This window comes from Wolffia australiana, chromosome 18, assembly GCF_029677425.1.
Source record: "Wolffia australiana isolate 7733 chromosome 18, ASM2967742v1".
Taxonomy (NCBI): domain Eukaryota; kingdom Viridiplantae; phylum Streptophyta; class Magnoliopsida; order Alismatales; family Araceae; genus Wolffia; species Wolffia australiana.
This window is the reverse complement of record NC_135852.1, coordinates 2,017,460-2,034,384: the sequence shown is the minus strand read 5'-3', so window position 1 is coordinate 2,034,384 and position 16,925 is coordinate 2,017,460. Positions and strand designations below refer to the sequence as shown.

General features: G+C 48.7%; 1 protein-coding gene across 7 annotated transcripts in view; it reads right to left on the bottom strand.

Annotated features, from left to right (window-relative positions):
- Positions 1-16,925, bottom strand: part of LOC144715333 (uncharacterized) — a 38,660-nt gene that overhangs the window by 9,884 nt on the left and 11,851 nt on the right. For 6 of the 7 annotated variants that reach the window (XM_078590274.1, XM_078590275.1, XM_078590276.1 and 3 more), the window contains 2 exons: positions 9,019-9,610; positions 7,827-7,909 (listed from right to left, as the gene is read on the bottom strand). In XM_078590274.1, coding sequence (XP_078446400.1) covers positions 7,827-7,909; positions 9,019-9,610 — 675 coding nt within the window. The remainder of the gene's footprint in view (positions 1-7,826; positions 7,910-9,018; positions 9,611-16,925) is intronic. The other variant, XM_078590280.1, reaches the window with a different exon arrangement.

Here is a 16,925-nt window from a genome sequence, read left to right as displayed (position 1 = left end):
CCCCTGCCGATTCCTCAGCAGATATGGGAGGATATACCTATGGATTTCGTCAAAGGCCTACCAAAGTCGGGCAAAATTGATAGCATCCTGGTGGTGGTCGACCGCCTCAGAAAATACTACCATTTCATTGGCCTCAGTCATCACTTCTCAGCTCGCGACGTGGCAGACATCTTGTTCGGGAAATTGTTAAGCTACATGGCATTCCACGCACCATTGTTTCTGACCGAGGTAGTATTTTCTTGAGCGCCTTTTGGCAAGCCCTCCACAAGCTGCAAGGCACGCTGCTGAAGCACAGCACGGCGTACCATCCGGAATCCGACGGCCAAACTGAAGTCATGAATAGGAGCCTGGAATCGTATCTCTGGTGTTTCACAGGAGACCAAACTTGGAAATGGAGTTCTTGGCTCCATTGGGCAGAATTAAGCTACAATACTTCCTATCACACCGCCATCAAAATGTCCCTGTTCAAGGCCGTTCACAGACGGGACCCGCCCACAATCATCAAGTATGGTAGTCCCGCAACACCCCTGGACGACTTGGACCACTTACTTCAGGAGCGCGATCAGATGTTGACTTCCCTACACAGCCTCCTTGAGCGCGCCCAGATGCTCATGAAGAGACAAGCGGACTGCCACTGCCGCCACCTCGAGTTCAATGTGGGAAACGAGGTCTATCTCAAGCTGCATCCCTACTGTATGAAAGCCCTAGCACGAAAAGCTGGCACCCAAATATTTTGGCCCATATCGCATATCCCACCAGATTGGCCCGGTAGCATACTGGCTCGACCTACCAGCTGACGCACTCATCCACCCGATTTTTCATGTGTCGCTGCTGAAACGAGCTGTGCGCAACCATGCGAACAGTCAACCGCTTCCGGCAGGATTGTCTTACGACAATGAATGGATCGTTAACCCGGAACGCATAACAGCCCACCGACCTTCTGCCAAAGGCCTCCAAATGCTCACTTACTGGAAGGGTTTGCCCGATTTCGAAGCTACCTGGGAATTGTCGTGGAAGCTGAAAGCTCAGTTTCCGGACTTCCAGCTTGAGGACAAGCTGGTCAGCATAGGAGGGAGTCCTGATGCGATCCGAAAGCACATCTACGAAAGACGGCATCGGCACAAACACAAAGGCAAAGGCCCGGCCCACGACAGGCCAGGCCACAGACGCTCTTAGGGTACCCACAACACGGGATGGAGGAGTTTTGGTTCCCTGGTGAGTGCTATCGCACATCCCCTCTTCCTCAACTCAATCTCACTGTTCCTCTCGCAGTCGATCATCCCTGCACGCGAGGAGCAAGGATCATTCCATCTCAGCGTCGTCCACTCCGCCGACTCTCTCTCTCTCTCTCTCTCTCTCTCTCTCTCTCTCTCTCTCTCTCCATTTCTCTCTCTCTCAACACCATTCCCCCTCTGTCTCTCTCTCGGAGGGGTAATCGTTGGACATCAGTGTCTGTTATTGACAATCTTCAAGCAGAATATGGAGTTTTAACAAATGCCTACTTATTCTAGAATCGTTCTCCATTAGGGATGGAAGACTCGTACGCATTCTTCATCATCCTCATCATCCACATAGATCATCATCATATCGCACCGACATCATTCGTCCATCGCGCAGATGACGATGACGATGAGCAGTAGTCCTCGTCACCCATAGCTGCAGAAAAGTGACGAGGCAATAACAACTCTATATGGGAATCAATTACGTTGATGACTTGTCATCGGCATTGTCATCCGGTCGAGAATGAATGATGATGAATAACTCAACTCATCATCAAAGCTGAGGATGATACTCTCCTTGTCCTCTTATCATCATCTGTTGAACTCCATGCTAGGGCTTAGAGGAAGGAGAAGAATGAATTCCTTAACTAGAATGTACATGAGGAGGGGTATATATACCCTAGGAGAGAGAGAGAGGAGAATATGAGTTAGTGATAAGTGAGGGAGCCTAGTTGGTTTATAGAACATGACCCACTAGGAGAGGCCTCTCACTAACAGCCCCCATGGCGAGGTATGGATGTCATCCATGCCAAGCTTGGAGGTAGCACGAACAAGGAGAGGATTTGATAATCCCTTCGTGAGAACATCGGCCGCCTGGTCGGATGACGGCACGAAAGACAAGTCGAACAAGCCCTCGTCCATCCGCTCCTTGAAGAAGTAGCGGTTGATCTCCATGTGCTTGATGCGACCCGTCTGGCCCGGATTTTGAGCCAAGGCAATAGCCGATTTGTTGTCACAATAAAAGTGGATCGGACGGGTGTACACGACGCGAAGTTCGCGGAGCACCCCGTGAATCCACTGAGCCCCAGCGGCCGCAGCCGCAAGTGCCCGGTATTCTGCCTCTGCACTCGAGCGGAGACACGATCCTGCTTGCTGCTTTTCCAGCTCACAAGGCCCCCGAAGGCAAAGATGCAAAGACCGGTGGTAGACCGGTAGTCCACAGTCGAGCCTGCATAGTCAGCGTCTGTATATACCTTTACAGTCGGCTCTGAGCTCCGGGGGAAGAGTAAACCCTTCCCGGGACAGCCCTTCAGGTACGCGAGCACCCGGTGAGCTGCCTGACGATAAATCTCATGCGGAGCATGCATGAACTGACTGAGAAGGCTAACTGCATAGCTGATGTCGGGACGCGTGTGGGTCAGATAGAGAAGTTTCCCCACCAACTGCTGATATTGATGGGTGCTGACCGGCGGAGAGTCACCCCTGGCGCCCAACTTGACGTTGGGGTCGATGGGGGTCTTCACAGGAGCACAGTCGGTCATACCCGTCAAAGTCAGCAGGTTCACCGTATATTTCTGCTGGCTGATGAAGATACCACGAGCCGAGTAGGCCACCTTGAGCCCCAAGAAGTACCGGAGCTGACCAAGGGCCTTGATCTCGAACTCGCGAGCAAGGGAGCGGCTGAGGCGTGAAGCTTCGGCAGTGTCCGACCCGGTGATCAGGATGTCGTCCACATAAACGACCAGGATAGCGACCCCGGCCGGGCCGTGACGGAAGAAGAGAGTGGCTTCCCCATTGCTCTGGGTGTACCCTTCGGCGCGCATGACGGAGCTGAAGCGGCGAACCATTATCGCAGTGACTGCTTCAGTCCATACAAGGACTTCCGCAGTCGGCAGACGGTCCCGAGGCCCGAGAGGGTAGCCCGGAGGATGATGCATGTAGACCTCCTCGGTAAGACCGCCATGAAGGAAGGCGTTCTTAACGTTGAACGGGCGAATCAACCACCCATGATGCGCGGCCAGCGACAGGAGGAGGCGGACGGTGTCCATCTTCGCGACCGAGAAAACGTCTCGGCAGTCGACGCCGTAGGACTGAGTGAAGCCACGAGCCACGAGCGCGATTTGCGGCGTTCGAAGCCATCGGCGTTGTGCTTGGGGTGTGAACCCACTTGCACGACGGCCGTCTTCCCGGCGGTAGAGGAACCACATCCACGTGTGGTTTTTGAGCAAGCGCGCATCTCCTCATCCATCGCCGCTTTCCAATGAGGACAAGCGATAGCATCGGTTAAGCGGCATGGAACGAAGACAGAGTCGATGCGGGTCAAAAACAGGCGGTAGGGAGTACTCAACCTGGCGAAGGAGCGAGAGGGAGAGAGGGTAAAGGGAGTGCGGGTGCACTGGCGGACCCCTTTACGCAGCGATAGGCAAGTCAGGAGTCATCGTCAGCAAGAGAAGAAGACGACTGAAATGGCTGGCGGAAGAGAGGAAGCGAGAACTCAGCAGACGGGGAGGGAGCGGAAGCAGGAGGCGAGGATTCGGGGGAGGAAGATAATGGAGTAGGCGCAATGGGTGAGGAAGGAAGGCCGACCGGTGGAGGAGAAGAAGAGGGGGGTGGAACGACTGTGGGAGCAGCGGGCTCCAGAACCAGATCCGGCTCCAAGTGGGGGCCGGAGGAGATGAGGGAGAGAAGAAGGGTTGAAATTCAGAGAAGGTGACATTGGCGGAGACGAAAAACCGACGAGAAGAGGGATGAAGGCATTTATACCCTTTCTGAAGCGAAGAGTAGCCAACAAAGACGCATTTGAGCGCCCGGGCATCCAGCTTCGACAGGGAGGGCGTCGTGTCATGAACATATGCCGTGCAGCCAAAGACGCGGGGAAGAAGGTGAGTGCGGAGCTGCGCGGCGGGAAAGGCAGCCGACAACCGGTCAATCAGAGGGCTGAACTGGAGGGTTGGGTTGGGCAGCTGGTTGATGAGATGAGTACTCGTCAGAACGGCTTCCCCCCAATAAGTCCACGGGACGTGGTAGTCCAGCAGGAGAGTGCGGGCAGTCGACGTGACATACCCAATACGCCGCTCGGCAAGGCCATTCTGCTCGGGCGTCGCCACGCAAGACGTCTCGTGGAGAATCCCATGGGCGGTGAAATACGAGGTCAACTCCTGGTTGACGTAGTCCCGCGCATTGTCGGACCGGAACCGCTGAATAGTCCGGCCAAACTGAGTCTGAAGCATGGTGCAGAAGGCTTGAACAGTCGAGGAGACGGCGCTCTTGGACGGCAACAAGTAGGTCCACGTGTAACGGGTGGCCTCATCAACAAAGATCAAGAACCACCGGTGTCCCTTCAGGCTGGCCTGTCGCGACGGACCCCATACATCGCTATGAATGCGATATAAGGGAACATCACTGTGAGAAGTCGACGGAGGGAAGGAGGCCCGGCGATGCTTCGCCAGTTTGCATGCATCACAAACAACAGAAGAGAGGTCCAAGCCAGTACACAATGTCGGAAAAAGTCTTTTCAAAACATGGAAAGACGGATGCCCGAGCCGCTGGTGAGTGAGTAGAAGCCGCTGCCGGCGCTGGTCCTCGACCGTCAACAAGCACCGCTGCACCGGGGTCCCCGACCGCCCCCTCTCGTCCAACAGCAGTAGGCCATCCGAGCGCCTAATTCGCAAAGTCTTCCCCACCTTGTCAGTCAAAAAGATCCCATCAGACTGAATGTGGAACGAGCAATGGACCGCATCGACGAGTCGCTGCGGTGACATAAGTAAGGTCTGAAGGGACGGAACATGAAGGACGTTGTGAATGATACCAAGGCCATCCACATGGATCGACCCGATACCAGTCACGCGAAGTCGTCCCCCACCCGCCGTGTGGACAGCTCGACCACCAAGGTGCCGCTCGTAGGACAGAAACCGGTGGTTGAACGGGGTCATATGCTCTGTGGCCCCAGTATCAAGCACCCAGGTGGTATCCAAACGGCGAAGGAGCTTGGAGGGCCGAGTGTCCACAATACCACTGATCTGACTTGGGAAGGAAGAACGCACCGAAGTCACTGAAGTGAGCCACGGTAGGCTACGAAGAAGACACGGTCTGCAGGGCAGCCAGCTGGGAGCTGATACGGGCAAGTTCGGCAGTCAGCTGGTCATTAGTCATGGCTGGATGGCTGGAGCTAGAGGCGGCGGGGCGGTGCCTGGGCAAGATGGGCTCTGGCTGCGGGACCGGCGACGACGCGGCAGGAGCTGATGACGGCGAGGCGGCCTCGGATCCCGGTACTGTCCAAAAATTTCTTGATGCACCGGGCCTCAAGATGATTCGCTTGCCGCAGAGGAGCAAACCACCGGTGCCCGAGAGCCCGAAGAAGGCTTGGGCAGCAAGGGAGGTTGCTCCGTGAGGGCGGGACAGGAGGGCAGCACTCGCCAGGACTCGGCAGGCAGGTCCAGCAGCGGGCGTTGGCGGCGAAGGCTGCTTTCAACCTCCGTCAACTCCTTAACCAGACCATCGAAGTCCGGAAGAGGAGTCTGGGAGTGAAGAGCCAGCGCCCGACATCCGCATATTCGGATTCAGCTTGTCGAGAAATGACATGTAGCGGAGCTTGAGAGCATGGCGGTCGGCGCAGTCGGATCCCCACCGGCATGTAATAGTCCACCTCGCGCCACAGGGCTTGGTGGGCAAGGCTATAGTCCATAATGGACATGGTGCCATGTCGGAGTGCACTCGCCCGCTCGGCCAAAGTAAAGATCTTCTAGTCATCAGCATCATGCCCGCAGTAGCGACGGGCGTGCTCCCAGATCTCCGCGAGTCGTCAGGTGGAGGAACTTGTCATAGACCTCCCGAGAGAGTGTGAGTCAAGAGCCAGGAGTGGACGAAGTACTGCTCGGCACTCCAGGCCGGGAAATGCGGGTCCGTGACGGGGAGGGGCTGGCAGGTGAGATGTTTCTGGAGCAGACGGCCGCGCAGAGTGTACTCGACGAACTTCAGCCACGACATCAAGTTCGGAGCACTGAGACGGCAGTTATCCGGAGCTGGAGGGAGAGGAACACCGATTTTCGGCGACGGGAGTTCCCGGGCAAAGTCAGCCGCGGTGAAATCTGCTTGGGTTGACGTCGGGGCGGTGGATGCAGACGGATCACTGCCCATGCTGGAGGTAGTCGACATGACGGCAAACAGCAGCAGCGGCAGCGAACGAAGAACCGAACACGGTCCGACACTGCTGGCGGACAGTAGCTGCTGGCGGGCGCGGCGCGCAGGCGGCTGCTTGCGGGCGGCGGCTTGCGCGCGGGCGCTGCGCGCAGGCGGCTGCTTGCGGGAGGCAGCTGCTTGCGGGCTGCTGGCGGGCGCATCACGCGGGCGCTCCTTGCGGCGCTGCTCGCGGCGCTGCTCGCGGCGGCAGTGCGCGAGCGGGTGCTGCTTGCAGGCGCGGCTTGCGGGCGGCGGCTTGCGAGCGGCAGTTCGCGAGCGGCGCGCGGGCGCTGCTCGCGGGCGGCTGCTTGCGGGCGGCGGTTCGCGGGCGGCTGCTCGCGGGCAGCAGCGATGAACGAAAAATGCCCCCCCCCCTTTTCCCAAATCAAGGAAGCAGGGAGAGGAGATCCGCGAGCAAAGAACAGATTGAGAGGGTGATAGTGAGAGGGAAGGACACCACAAGGGAAGAAGAAGAAGAAGCCCGCACAAAGGCTTAGGGCTAGAGATGGGGATCAAGAGCTTTGCTCTGATACCATGTTGAACTCCATGCTAGGGCTTAGAGGAAGGAGAAGAATGAATTCCTTAACTAGAATGTACATGAGGAGGGGTATATATACCCTAGGAGAGAGAGAGAGGAGAATATGAGTTAGTGATAAGTGAGGGAGCCTAGTGGGTTTATAGAACATGACCCACTAGGAGAGGCCTCTCACTAACATCATCCTTTCGTCATCCTGAGCCTAACCGTGCACAAAATTAAAGAAATTATGAAAGAAGATTAATAGTCCCCCAATTTGATATCCAGCTGGGCCTATGAGAAACGGCAGCGCAGTATCCACGCCAACCCCAACATAAGGCGCGCTCTATGTACAGAAGGGCACGATGAATTCAATAAACGATGTTCCCTGCTCAACAAACGATGGCCTCCTTGACGACAATCTTCTCCTTGTCTCATCTCTGCTCTAGACGTCTCTCTCTAACTCTCCTTGTGACATGTCAGGACAATTAACATCTTCTCTATTTAAGTGTTTTGAACAAATCTCGTAACATTCGTCGCCCCACTCGATCAGGGCCCAAGGTTCATTCGTCATTCTTTATTGTTGATCGTTGATCTCCCTTGCTACACCCTGGGGCGAGCTCAGATTCTAGGGTTACGGTGGAGAGAAAAATAGAATGGAGAAAACAACCACATTACTCTGTCTTAGGTCTTCCCATACTTATGGGATTACAAGTGGGCCCACATTATTGGGCCTATTGATATAAAACGAGTTAAGAAGGGCAAATAAGGAAGAACAAAAAAAAGGAAATAAAAACACGCCCAACTAACATTTATGATTTCTACAAGCAGAATTTATTTATGCTTACATGAGCAAATTTTGAGCAAAGCATTCTTCAGGAAAAATATAGGTTTAAATTTTGGGCCAGGAATACCTCTTGTTTTCCACAATGGCTAAATGTTCTCTGCTTTCTGAGCTGTCCAACTGCTCATACTGTCCACCGGAAGATCCTAGAGGCTACACGAGTGTAAGGAAAAAATTAAAATAGCAGCAGGTAAAGCTACGATGGATTTGACATTGAATGAATTCTGCAAAATACTTGCGTATCAAAGTGGCTGAATCAACCAGAGACTCCTTAACACAATCAAAGAGTACTAAGCTGCAAATGGAAGTTCAACTATTAAAACAACAAATGAAATTGCTTGTAGTAAGATAGCCCATTTATCTTTAATTTACATTACCCTTTAGTCATCAGTGGGTCACGTTTTATAAGTGGGTCACCTCTCCGGTCAGTTCCGTTCAGGGAGAACCTTGTCGTGTTTTTTTTATTTTTTAAGTCATTTAAATTCAGGAATCGAGATGCTGTTTTTCAAAACCCTTATTCGTTATTAGGGGTTGACGGCTGCAGGAGCAGTTCCTCTCATCACCTGTTTCGGTGATTTAAACAATTTCAAGTTAGAACTTCAAAGTGAACAATAGAAAATAGAAAATATGTTTGCACAGTGAAAAATAAAGCGTTTGACCCCTGAAGTTCAATATTGTAGCTGTTTTTCCTCGCAGGTCAGTGCTACATTTTCTAGAATATATTTTCTGCCGTGAATACATGTTTACATTAATTAGCCTAAGGCCACTCTTTTGGATGCCTCAGCACTACTTAGGATACAACGGATTGAAGGGGCACCTGTAGAACAGAACCTAGGACGTCCAAGGGCTAACTCATCATCGTTGTTCGAAAATTCGTTCCCCATAAGCGTGTGTTGTAATGACGATGAGGATTTTGTCATCATCATCTAGCCACAGACAAGTGACAATGAGGATGACGATGAGGACTTTGTCATCATCATCGACACAAGAAATCAAATTCTCAAAGATGAAACTTTCCAAAGACATCAAAGGCTATCTTTTTAGAAATGCCAGCGATCAATAAGCATTCATCAACAGCTCACGATTAACTAATTTGATACATGGAAGCTGATTGATCACATTCAAAATTATTTTAGAGAAATTTCTGAAAAGATCTTTATTGAAATATAAACATACAGTACGAGAGAGCTGATATCCAAATAAATAATTAAAGTTTAAGTAACACAGGTCTACAAAAAATAAAACTAGTTTAATAGGATTACCGCAAGCTTTCTGAGTTCACTGCGATGCTCTTTGTCAACTGAAGATGGAGGCTTCACACTCTCTGGAATACTTGCATCAAAAGCTGAGCTCATTGAAGAAACAGAGGGCAGCCCTTCCATTAACGCAATCAAATGATCAGTATCAACTGCCAAGGAGGCCATCTTCTCACTAGAAAGGCTACTACTTTCTTGCACTTCCAAACCCTCGTAGTCTGAATATGTCACATCATCATGACTTAAAGAAAGGTTTTTCAGCTTCCTACAAGCGAAGATTTCACTTTTAGAACTCTCCTCATCTTCGGATAACTTCCCTCTCTCCTCATCACCCATTGCAGAGTCTCTGATTCCAGCGGCATTAAGATTCTCATTACTAATAGACACATCCTCCCATCTCTGAATTCTTGACGGCTGAACTGAGACTAAAGACGAATTATCAAGCGTGAATGATGGAGAAGTTGTGTTTCCAGGGCACAAAATCCTATTTTCCTGAATGATTTCTCGCACGATTTCTCGTACAATATAAAACGATCCACCTACTTCCTTGTGGGTGAGATTCAGCGACGGGAATTTGCCATTGTTGGAAGCCCTGTGTCTGCATCATTAATACCATCAGATATGCTTGAAACATGATGAAAAGATTCTTTAAAAAAAAAATAATTTACTCATTATTCTGAACTCAACTCTTTAGATCTCCTCTGGCTGAATAACATTATAACGTACTAAAGTAAAGCGAATAAAAAACACGAAGCAAAATCACGGAACAATCTTTCTTTTGTTTCAGTTGAATTAAATTCTAGTCAGCAAGGTAAATATCAACCAAGCGAGTTTATCTAGTTTATCTGAGAGATATTTCAGAAGGCCCTTGGCAACGGCTCTGTGTTCAGCCTCTGCATGCGATCTGTCAACTACTTTCTATTTTTTACTTTGCCAAGTGATTGATACGATCCTACTCGGAACGTATTGTGTAACCCACTTTGTAATTCAACGATCCAAATGGAAATAATTCAAGATCCAAGTGTCGATAACAGGTAGGGGAAGGGAGGAAGGAAGAGGAGAAGTTCCCAGGTCGAAAGGGAAGAAACGGGAATGGTCAGGGCTGGTGGCTGTCGGCTCCGCGTCGAAGAGGGCGCATCGACCTACGAACCACGAGAGAAAGTGAGGGAAACTCGGAGAGGGAGGTAGGAGAAGAGAGTGAAACCTTACTTTCTGATTGCCTGCCTCCTCCGGTCTCGGGGGAGGTCCTTAAGTAAGTGTAGATGTGGGCTGGGCCACTGCATGCATGATGGGCCCGACCCGTGGCTTCCTCCGAGCGTAGACCTGCTGCCGGAGCATATCAGTGACCACATTGCTCGCTTGAAATGTGCAATAACCAGTGGTTGATTCCCGATCAACTACTGAACCTGCATAGCCTGCATTGGTTTAAATATCTAGGGCCATTTTGTGTCCCTGTTTATACGATAGCCCATGACCCAGGGTGCCTTTGAGAAATGCCAACACCTTGTATGTGGCCAACAAATAAGGCTCACTTAGACCATGCATAAAGTGGCTGAGAAGTACTGCAAAAGAAAAGTTAGGGATTGAGTGGTTCAGACAAATAAATATGCCAATCAGTCACTGGTACTATTCCCTATCCATAGCAGCTTCCAAAACTTCAAGTTTCTGATATGGATCAACAGGAACTGCTGAGGGCTTACATTTGGTCATCCAAGTTTTGAGCAGCAAATCCAATATATATTTGTGTGGGGAAATGAACCAACGGGGGCCTACATATGCTACCTCAGTGCCTGGGAAGAATTGTAATATCGCAGCTATTCAATTTCAGAAGCTTGAGAAAGCATATCATTCAGAAGACTAATTTCAGGCACATCACTAACAGTAGTAATGATGTGATACCCTTGCTTATATACCCTCGCTTGTTGCTAGAGAGTATCTCGAGATTGAAATCCACAAAAACCTTCCACCACACCAACGCAGTTCGTGAGAAACTTCACAGAAATAACCAGAGAGTAGCTAGGGTTAGGGTTCGGGAAAGAGGAAGATGGAAAATAGAAAGGGAAGAGGGGTAGGGGTGGAAGAGCAGCTCGGGCTCGAGCTCTCCTCCTCTGGTCACTGCCTGCTCTGCTACCAGCCTCAGTTGCAGCAGCAACTGCCTTGTTGACCAAAATGCTTCCTGCGTTCTTCTTGTCTCCCGCGTCCTTTATAGACATTTCGCACGTACGGGGCTTCTTTCTCACGTACGGAGCTTCTTTCTCACGGGCCACCCTTTAGGCCTTCAGTTTCCGTTTCCTCCTTTGATATTTGTTGGCCGAAAACCGGTTGGTATCATGATGTCGTCAACATAAAGGACAAAAGTGTTCCAACCCGAGTCTGAGTGTTCTACAAATAGGAAGTGTCCCCTGTGAATTGCCTGAACCATGCTCCTGGAGATTGTTTCAATTCCAATGTAAGGCCCTTCAAAGTCTGTACACTCCCCGCATAGATTGATAATACCCCAGGTGTAAGTGCATGTAAATTTCTGATATGGTCCCAAACAAATCAAGAAGTAAATTATTGAAAGAGAAATATTCACAAGGAGCATTGCCGCAGTACAGATCCTCAGACAGAAAGGGGATCTCCTGACACAGTTGTGCCTTCCCAGCTCTCCAGCCGAATGCACCCTCCAGCTCCTCAGACGCCTCCCGCCCAGCAAGTCCAGCCAAATGTCTGATGCCCTTTCTCTCCCTCATTGACATCCTTAAATAGAATCACTAAATGCGTCCTCTCACCACCGGTGCTGTACTGGCCGTAGACTCGTGTGACTTCCCATGTGTGTAAGGTTGGGAAGTTTGTGTTTCGACGATGAACGAACAGAAGAAAAATTGTGTTCGTGTTCGTGTTTGGTTCATTCGTGTCGTTCGCGAACAAACAAGAACGAGACGTGCTGCTGATAGGGGTTTGCCGGACGCAGGAAAGTCAGAATGAGAGAATGAGAGGGATTAGAGGGATGAGTTGGAGACATTGGATGGAGGGGGAGGAGGGAGCTGGAGGGAGAAGGGCAGGGGGGTCTGACGGGGTTGGGAGAAAGGGAGAATGGAGAGGGAGGAGTTGGGGACGATGTAGAGAAGGGGGAGAAGGGAGCTGGAGGGAGAGGGAGAAGGGGCAGGCAGATGTCTGATGGGGGAGGGAGAAGGGGAGAAAGGAGAGGGATGAGTTTGGAACGATGGAGAGAAGGGAGCTGGAAGGAGAAGGGAAGCAGTTCCTTTCGAATAAGCCAACACTCTGAACACTGCCTGCATGTGAGGTTCCTTTGGACAATGCATAAACTGACTCAACAGTCCCACGGTAAAAGCAATATCAGGTCTAGAATGTTGAAGATAAATGTGTTTACCAATTAACTTTTGATATTGAGTATGATCAACTAGGGAAGCTTCCTCACACAGTCCAAGTCTCATGTTAGCATCAATGGGTGTGGGTGATGGTTTGCAGTTACTCATACCCACTTCCTTCAGTATATCCAGAATATATCTTCTCTGAGAAATAAAAATACCTTTTGGGGAATATGCAATTTCAAGACCGAAGAAATAGCGCAGCAATCCCAGGGATTTGATGTCAAATGCTTGAGCAAGTTTCTGGCTTAACAACACTATCTCATCTTCATCATTTCCAGTAACCACAATATCATCTACAAACACAATTAAAGCAGCCACTTTCCCCGCTTCACTGGTCTTCACAAACAGTGTATGATCTCCATTACTTTGCCGATGTCCCATACACCTCATGGCCTGAGAAAACTTCCCAAACCATGCTCTTGGGACTGTTTCAGTCCATAAAGTGCCTTCTTCAGCTTGCACACTTGGCCTCTAGATCTTGACAGATAATAGCCAGAGGGAGGTTCTATACAGATCTCCTCATCTAGATCACCATGTAGGAATGCATTTTTAACATCATACTGGTATAACTTCCAATTCAGGTTTGCTGCCACTGCAATCAGGATACGTATCGTGTTCAACTTAGCTATTGGAGCAAATGTCTCACCATAATCAATCCCATATGATTGAGTGTATCCCTTTGCTACCAATTGAGCTTTATATCTTCCCAAAGTGCCATCAGATTTATACTTGATGGTATATACCCACCTACAACCAACTGCCTTTTTTCCATGTGGCAGCGCAGACATCTCCCAGGTGTTGTTTTTAATAAGTGTATCCAACTTCACATCCATCTCTTCCTTCCACTGTGAATTATTCAATGCTTCTTCCACTGTCCGTGGGATAGTTGTCGCATCAATACTAGGAATGAACGCCTGATAAGCTGAGGAGAGATGTGAGTAGCATAGAAAATTAGACATTGGATATAATGGGAACTGCGTACATGCCCGCTTTCCCTTCCTCAAGGCAATGGGCCACCCCTGGTCATCCTCAGGTAATGTTTGTTCTGTTTCTGCTGTATATTCAGCTGTCTCTGTTTGTATGCAGTGCACTGTAGTTTCTGTTTCTTGACTTTCAACTGCAACACTATCACTCAAATTCTGTTGAGTGAACGTGGGGCTTCCTTCTTCATTTGTAGATTCTTGACTATCAGATAAGCCAGTTCCAGCTTCACTTTCATGAGTACTGTCTATCACTAGTGGTAAAGGTGTGTAGGAAATTTCATCTTCCACTCCAGTTCTGACAGTCTGCTTGGTGGCTCCTGCACCTGCTCCGAAGTATTTTTCTGATTCATTGAATGTAACATCCATAGAGACAAACATTTTCTTGGACGGGGGCTGGTAGCACCTATACCCTTTTTGGGTTGATGTATAACCAACAAATACACACTTAAGAGCCTTTGGACTGAGTTTATTGACCGGGTTATGATTGTGAACAAACACTGTGCATCCAAATATTCTTGGTGTCAAGCCTGCTCTCATTCGGACAGAAGAACTGCGCCATAAGATCTAGTGACTTTGATAACCGAGTGCTTTTGATGGTAGGCGATTAATGAGGTGTGTAGCTGTAGGTAAGGCTTCTACCCAGAGAAAATTTGGCACCTCCTGATGAATAAGTAGAGCTCTAGTTGTCTCAACCACATGCCCAATCTTCCTTTCTGCTACACCATTCTGCTGTGGTGCATTGACACATGAAGACTCATGGATGATCCCATGAGTTTGAAAATATGTCTTTAACGTTGCATTTAAGCAGTCTCTGGCATTGTCTGTTCTAAACTTCTTCACTTGTACACCGTACTGTGTCTGCACTTGAGTTATAAAATGTCTAAGAATATCAACTGTCTCAGACTTGTGCTTTAGAAGATACACCCACGTTAACCGAGTACAATCATCCACAATTATAAGAAACCACCTCGCTCCATGCAAGGATGATACAGTACATGGTTCCCATATATCACTATGCATTAGGTCAAAAGGCCTGTCACTCTTCTCACTCTTCCCCTTAAATGAGAATCGCTTATGTTTAGCAAACTGGCACGTATCACATATAAGCTTGGATAAGTTCACATTACGAGCAAAAACAGGGAATATTCTCCCTAAAAGTTCAAAAGAGGGATGTCCCAAACGAGAGTGAAATAGTTTAACTTGTTCAATAAGAGAGGGGTCATCCCCTTCACTGTAGCATCCTCCATTCACCATCAGCACTGCAGCTGCACCATCTTGCAAACTCAGCAAGCCGTTTCTCTCTTCAATTTTTCCAATCCGCCGGTTCAGCGTCTTGTCATATATAAAACAGCCAGTAGAATAAAGTGTTAGAGAAAATAAGGAATCTTTGACTAGCTTTTGAGGAGAGATTAACTGAGCCTTGAGCATAGGCACATGCATAACATTTTTTAAGACACCCAAATTTTTAATTCTAACAGTTCCATGACCCAAGACTAGGAGAGTCTCCCCCCCCCCGCTGTCAATACATGGCGACGACCAGTACAGGTGGAGTACTCCAAAAATTTTGAGAGAAAAGGGGTCATGTGATCAGTTGCCCCAGAATCGATAATGCACCTTGTGTTTTTAAAAGATTTATGATCATCAAGAGAGGTAGAATGCATACCAGCCTTTTTAATTTCTCCAATTCCTCCTTGAGTGCATGGATATCATGTAGCATTGGATGTGAAACATCATCTCCACAATTAGATGACTCACCACCAAAATTTGTATCCTGCATATTTGCCACATGAGCTTGGACCTGTTTAGGTGGCCTGCCGTAGAGATCCCAACAGCTTTCCTTCTTATGCCCCTTCCTCTTGCAGTATAAACAGACGATGGGTTCCCTGGGGTTGCCCTGCAGGCTTCCCCTGATTACCTGGATGTGCAGTTTTTCCTTTTTAATATTTCTGACTATTTACCTCACGGGAATAGTTCTTGGTAGGCTGATTTTTAGCAGTGGCAACCAGTCCCGAACCAATCTCACTAGTAGAGACATTGGGAGAGATGCGACATTCTTCTTCCAGAGCTAGCTGGATGGCTTGCTCCAGGTTCGGGACTTTCTCTCTATTGAGGATCTGCCTCTGAAATGAGACGTAATCTGCAGTAAGTCCCATAAGGAACTTATAGAGTCGATCTTTCATGGTGTAGTCTTGACATGGACAACCTGTTTCAGCAACCGGCCTATAGAGATCAATCTCATCCCAGAGTGCCTGAAGCTCACAAACATACTCCTGAACCATTTTATCTCCCTGTTGAAGTAATGCTGCTTTAGTAACAAGCTCATAGATACGCCAATCATTATTTGTCTGCAAACAGCTCTTACGTATCTTATCCCAGATCTGTTTTGTAGTAGGAAGCAGAAGATATTTTGGAATAAGATCACCTCTCATACTACCAAGAAGCCATGTTTTGACGGTGGTGTCCACTGCCTTCCGCATTATATACTAAGGACTAGTGGGTTTTACTTCTTCAAACAAATGATGTTGCAATCTCCGTCCTTGAAGAACCATTTCCACAAATTTACTCCAGTGAAGAAGATTGAGTCCTGTATACTTCATAGGCTCAGGAACTCCATGGTTGATCCCAACAGATAGCCCTTGGTCCTGCTGAACAATCTGAAGATCATCAAAACCAATCTTCTCTGCTGCCATTTTAACAGTTTATTTACACCTGCCTCACAAAATGCAAATGACACCAACAGACACGCTGTACTAGCATATCAAGGAGCAACACTTACAGAGATATCAGGTCTCTTAAGCAATGCAAATCCCGGCACAAAACCCAGAAGGAGTGCCGAGAACCAGTATTACAAAACAGCGCCAAGAATGACAAGGCCCGATCAACAAACTGATAATGTACCACGACTTCCTGGCAGATGTACTGAGAGGACGACCAAGGGATGACTAACAAGCAGAACGCTTCCACCGAAGTAAGTAACGAGCAACAACGTGGCTCATCTTCGGACGAGGAATCAAGGAAAAACGAACAACACACCTCTTAGACGGACGTGCACACTTCAACGACCTGCTCTGATACCATGTCATCCATCGGAGCTGATCTCGTTACCTCATCAGCCACGATCTTCTTCTTCTCCAAGAAAACCCTAGGAGATAGATATTCAACCACCGAAAAAACCATCTTCCATTTCACTTTGTCTGGTCTAATATACCAGATTCATAATTACACGTAGTGGGCCATTATTTTGGGCCCATTAGTCTATAAAAGGAAAATTAACATAAAGAGGAAACAAACATAATAAAGTAAGAAGACCAAACAAGGAAAGACACATCTCCCCCACAATCAATACCATATGCTTGTGTGTAGCCTTTAGCCACCCGCCAGGCAAAGTATCATTCCAAAGTTCCATCGGGTTTGAATTTCAGATTGTACCCCAAGTCATGCCAACCCAAAGAGACAAAACATGCTCCTTCCTTACGACATCATTCTGATGGATTCTAGAAGTTTCTTCTAAAAGTGAGACAAAACATTCTCTTGCATCATATATTGAGTTATTTAC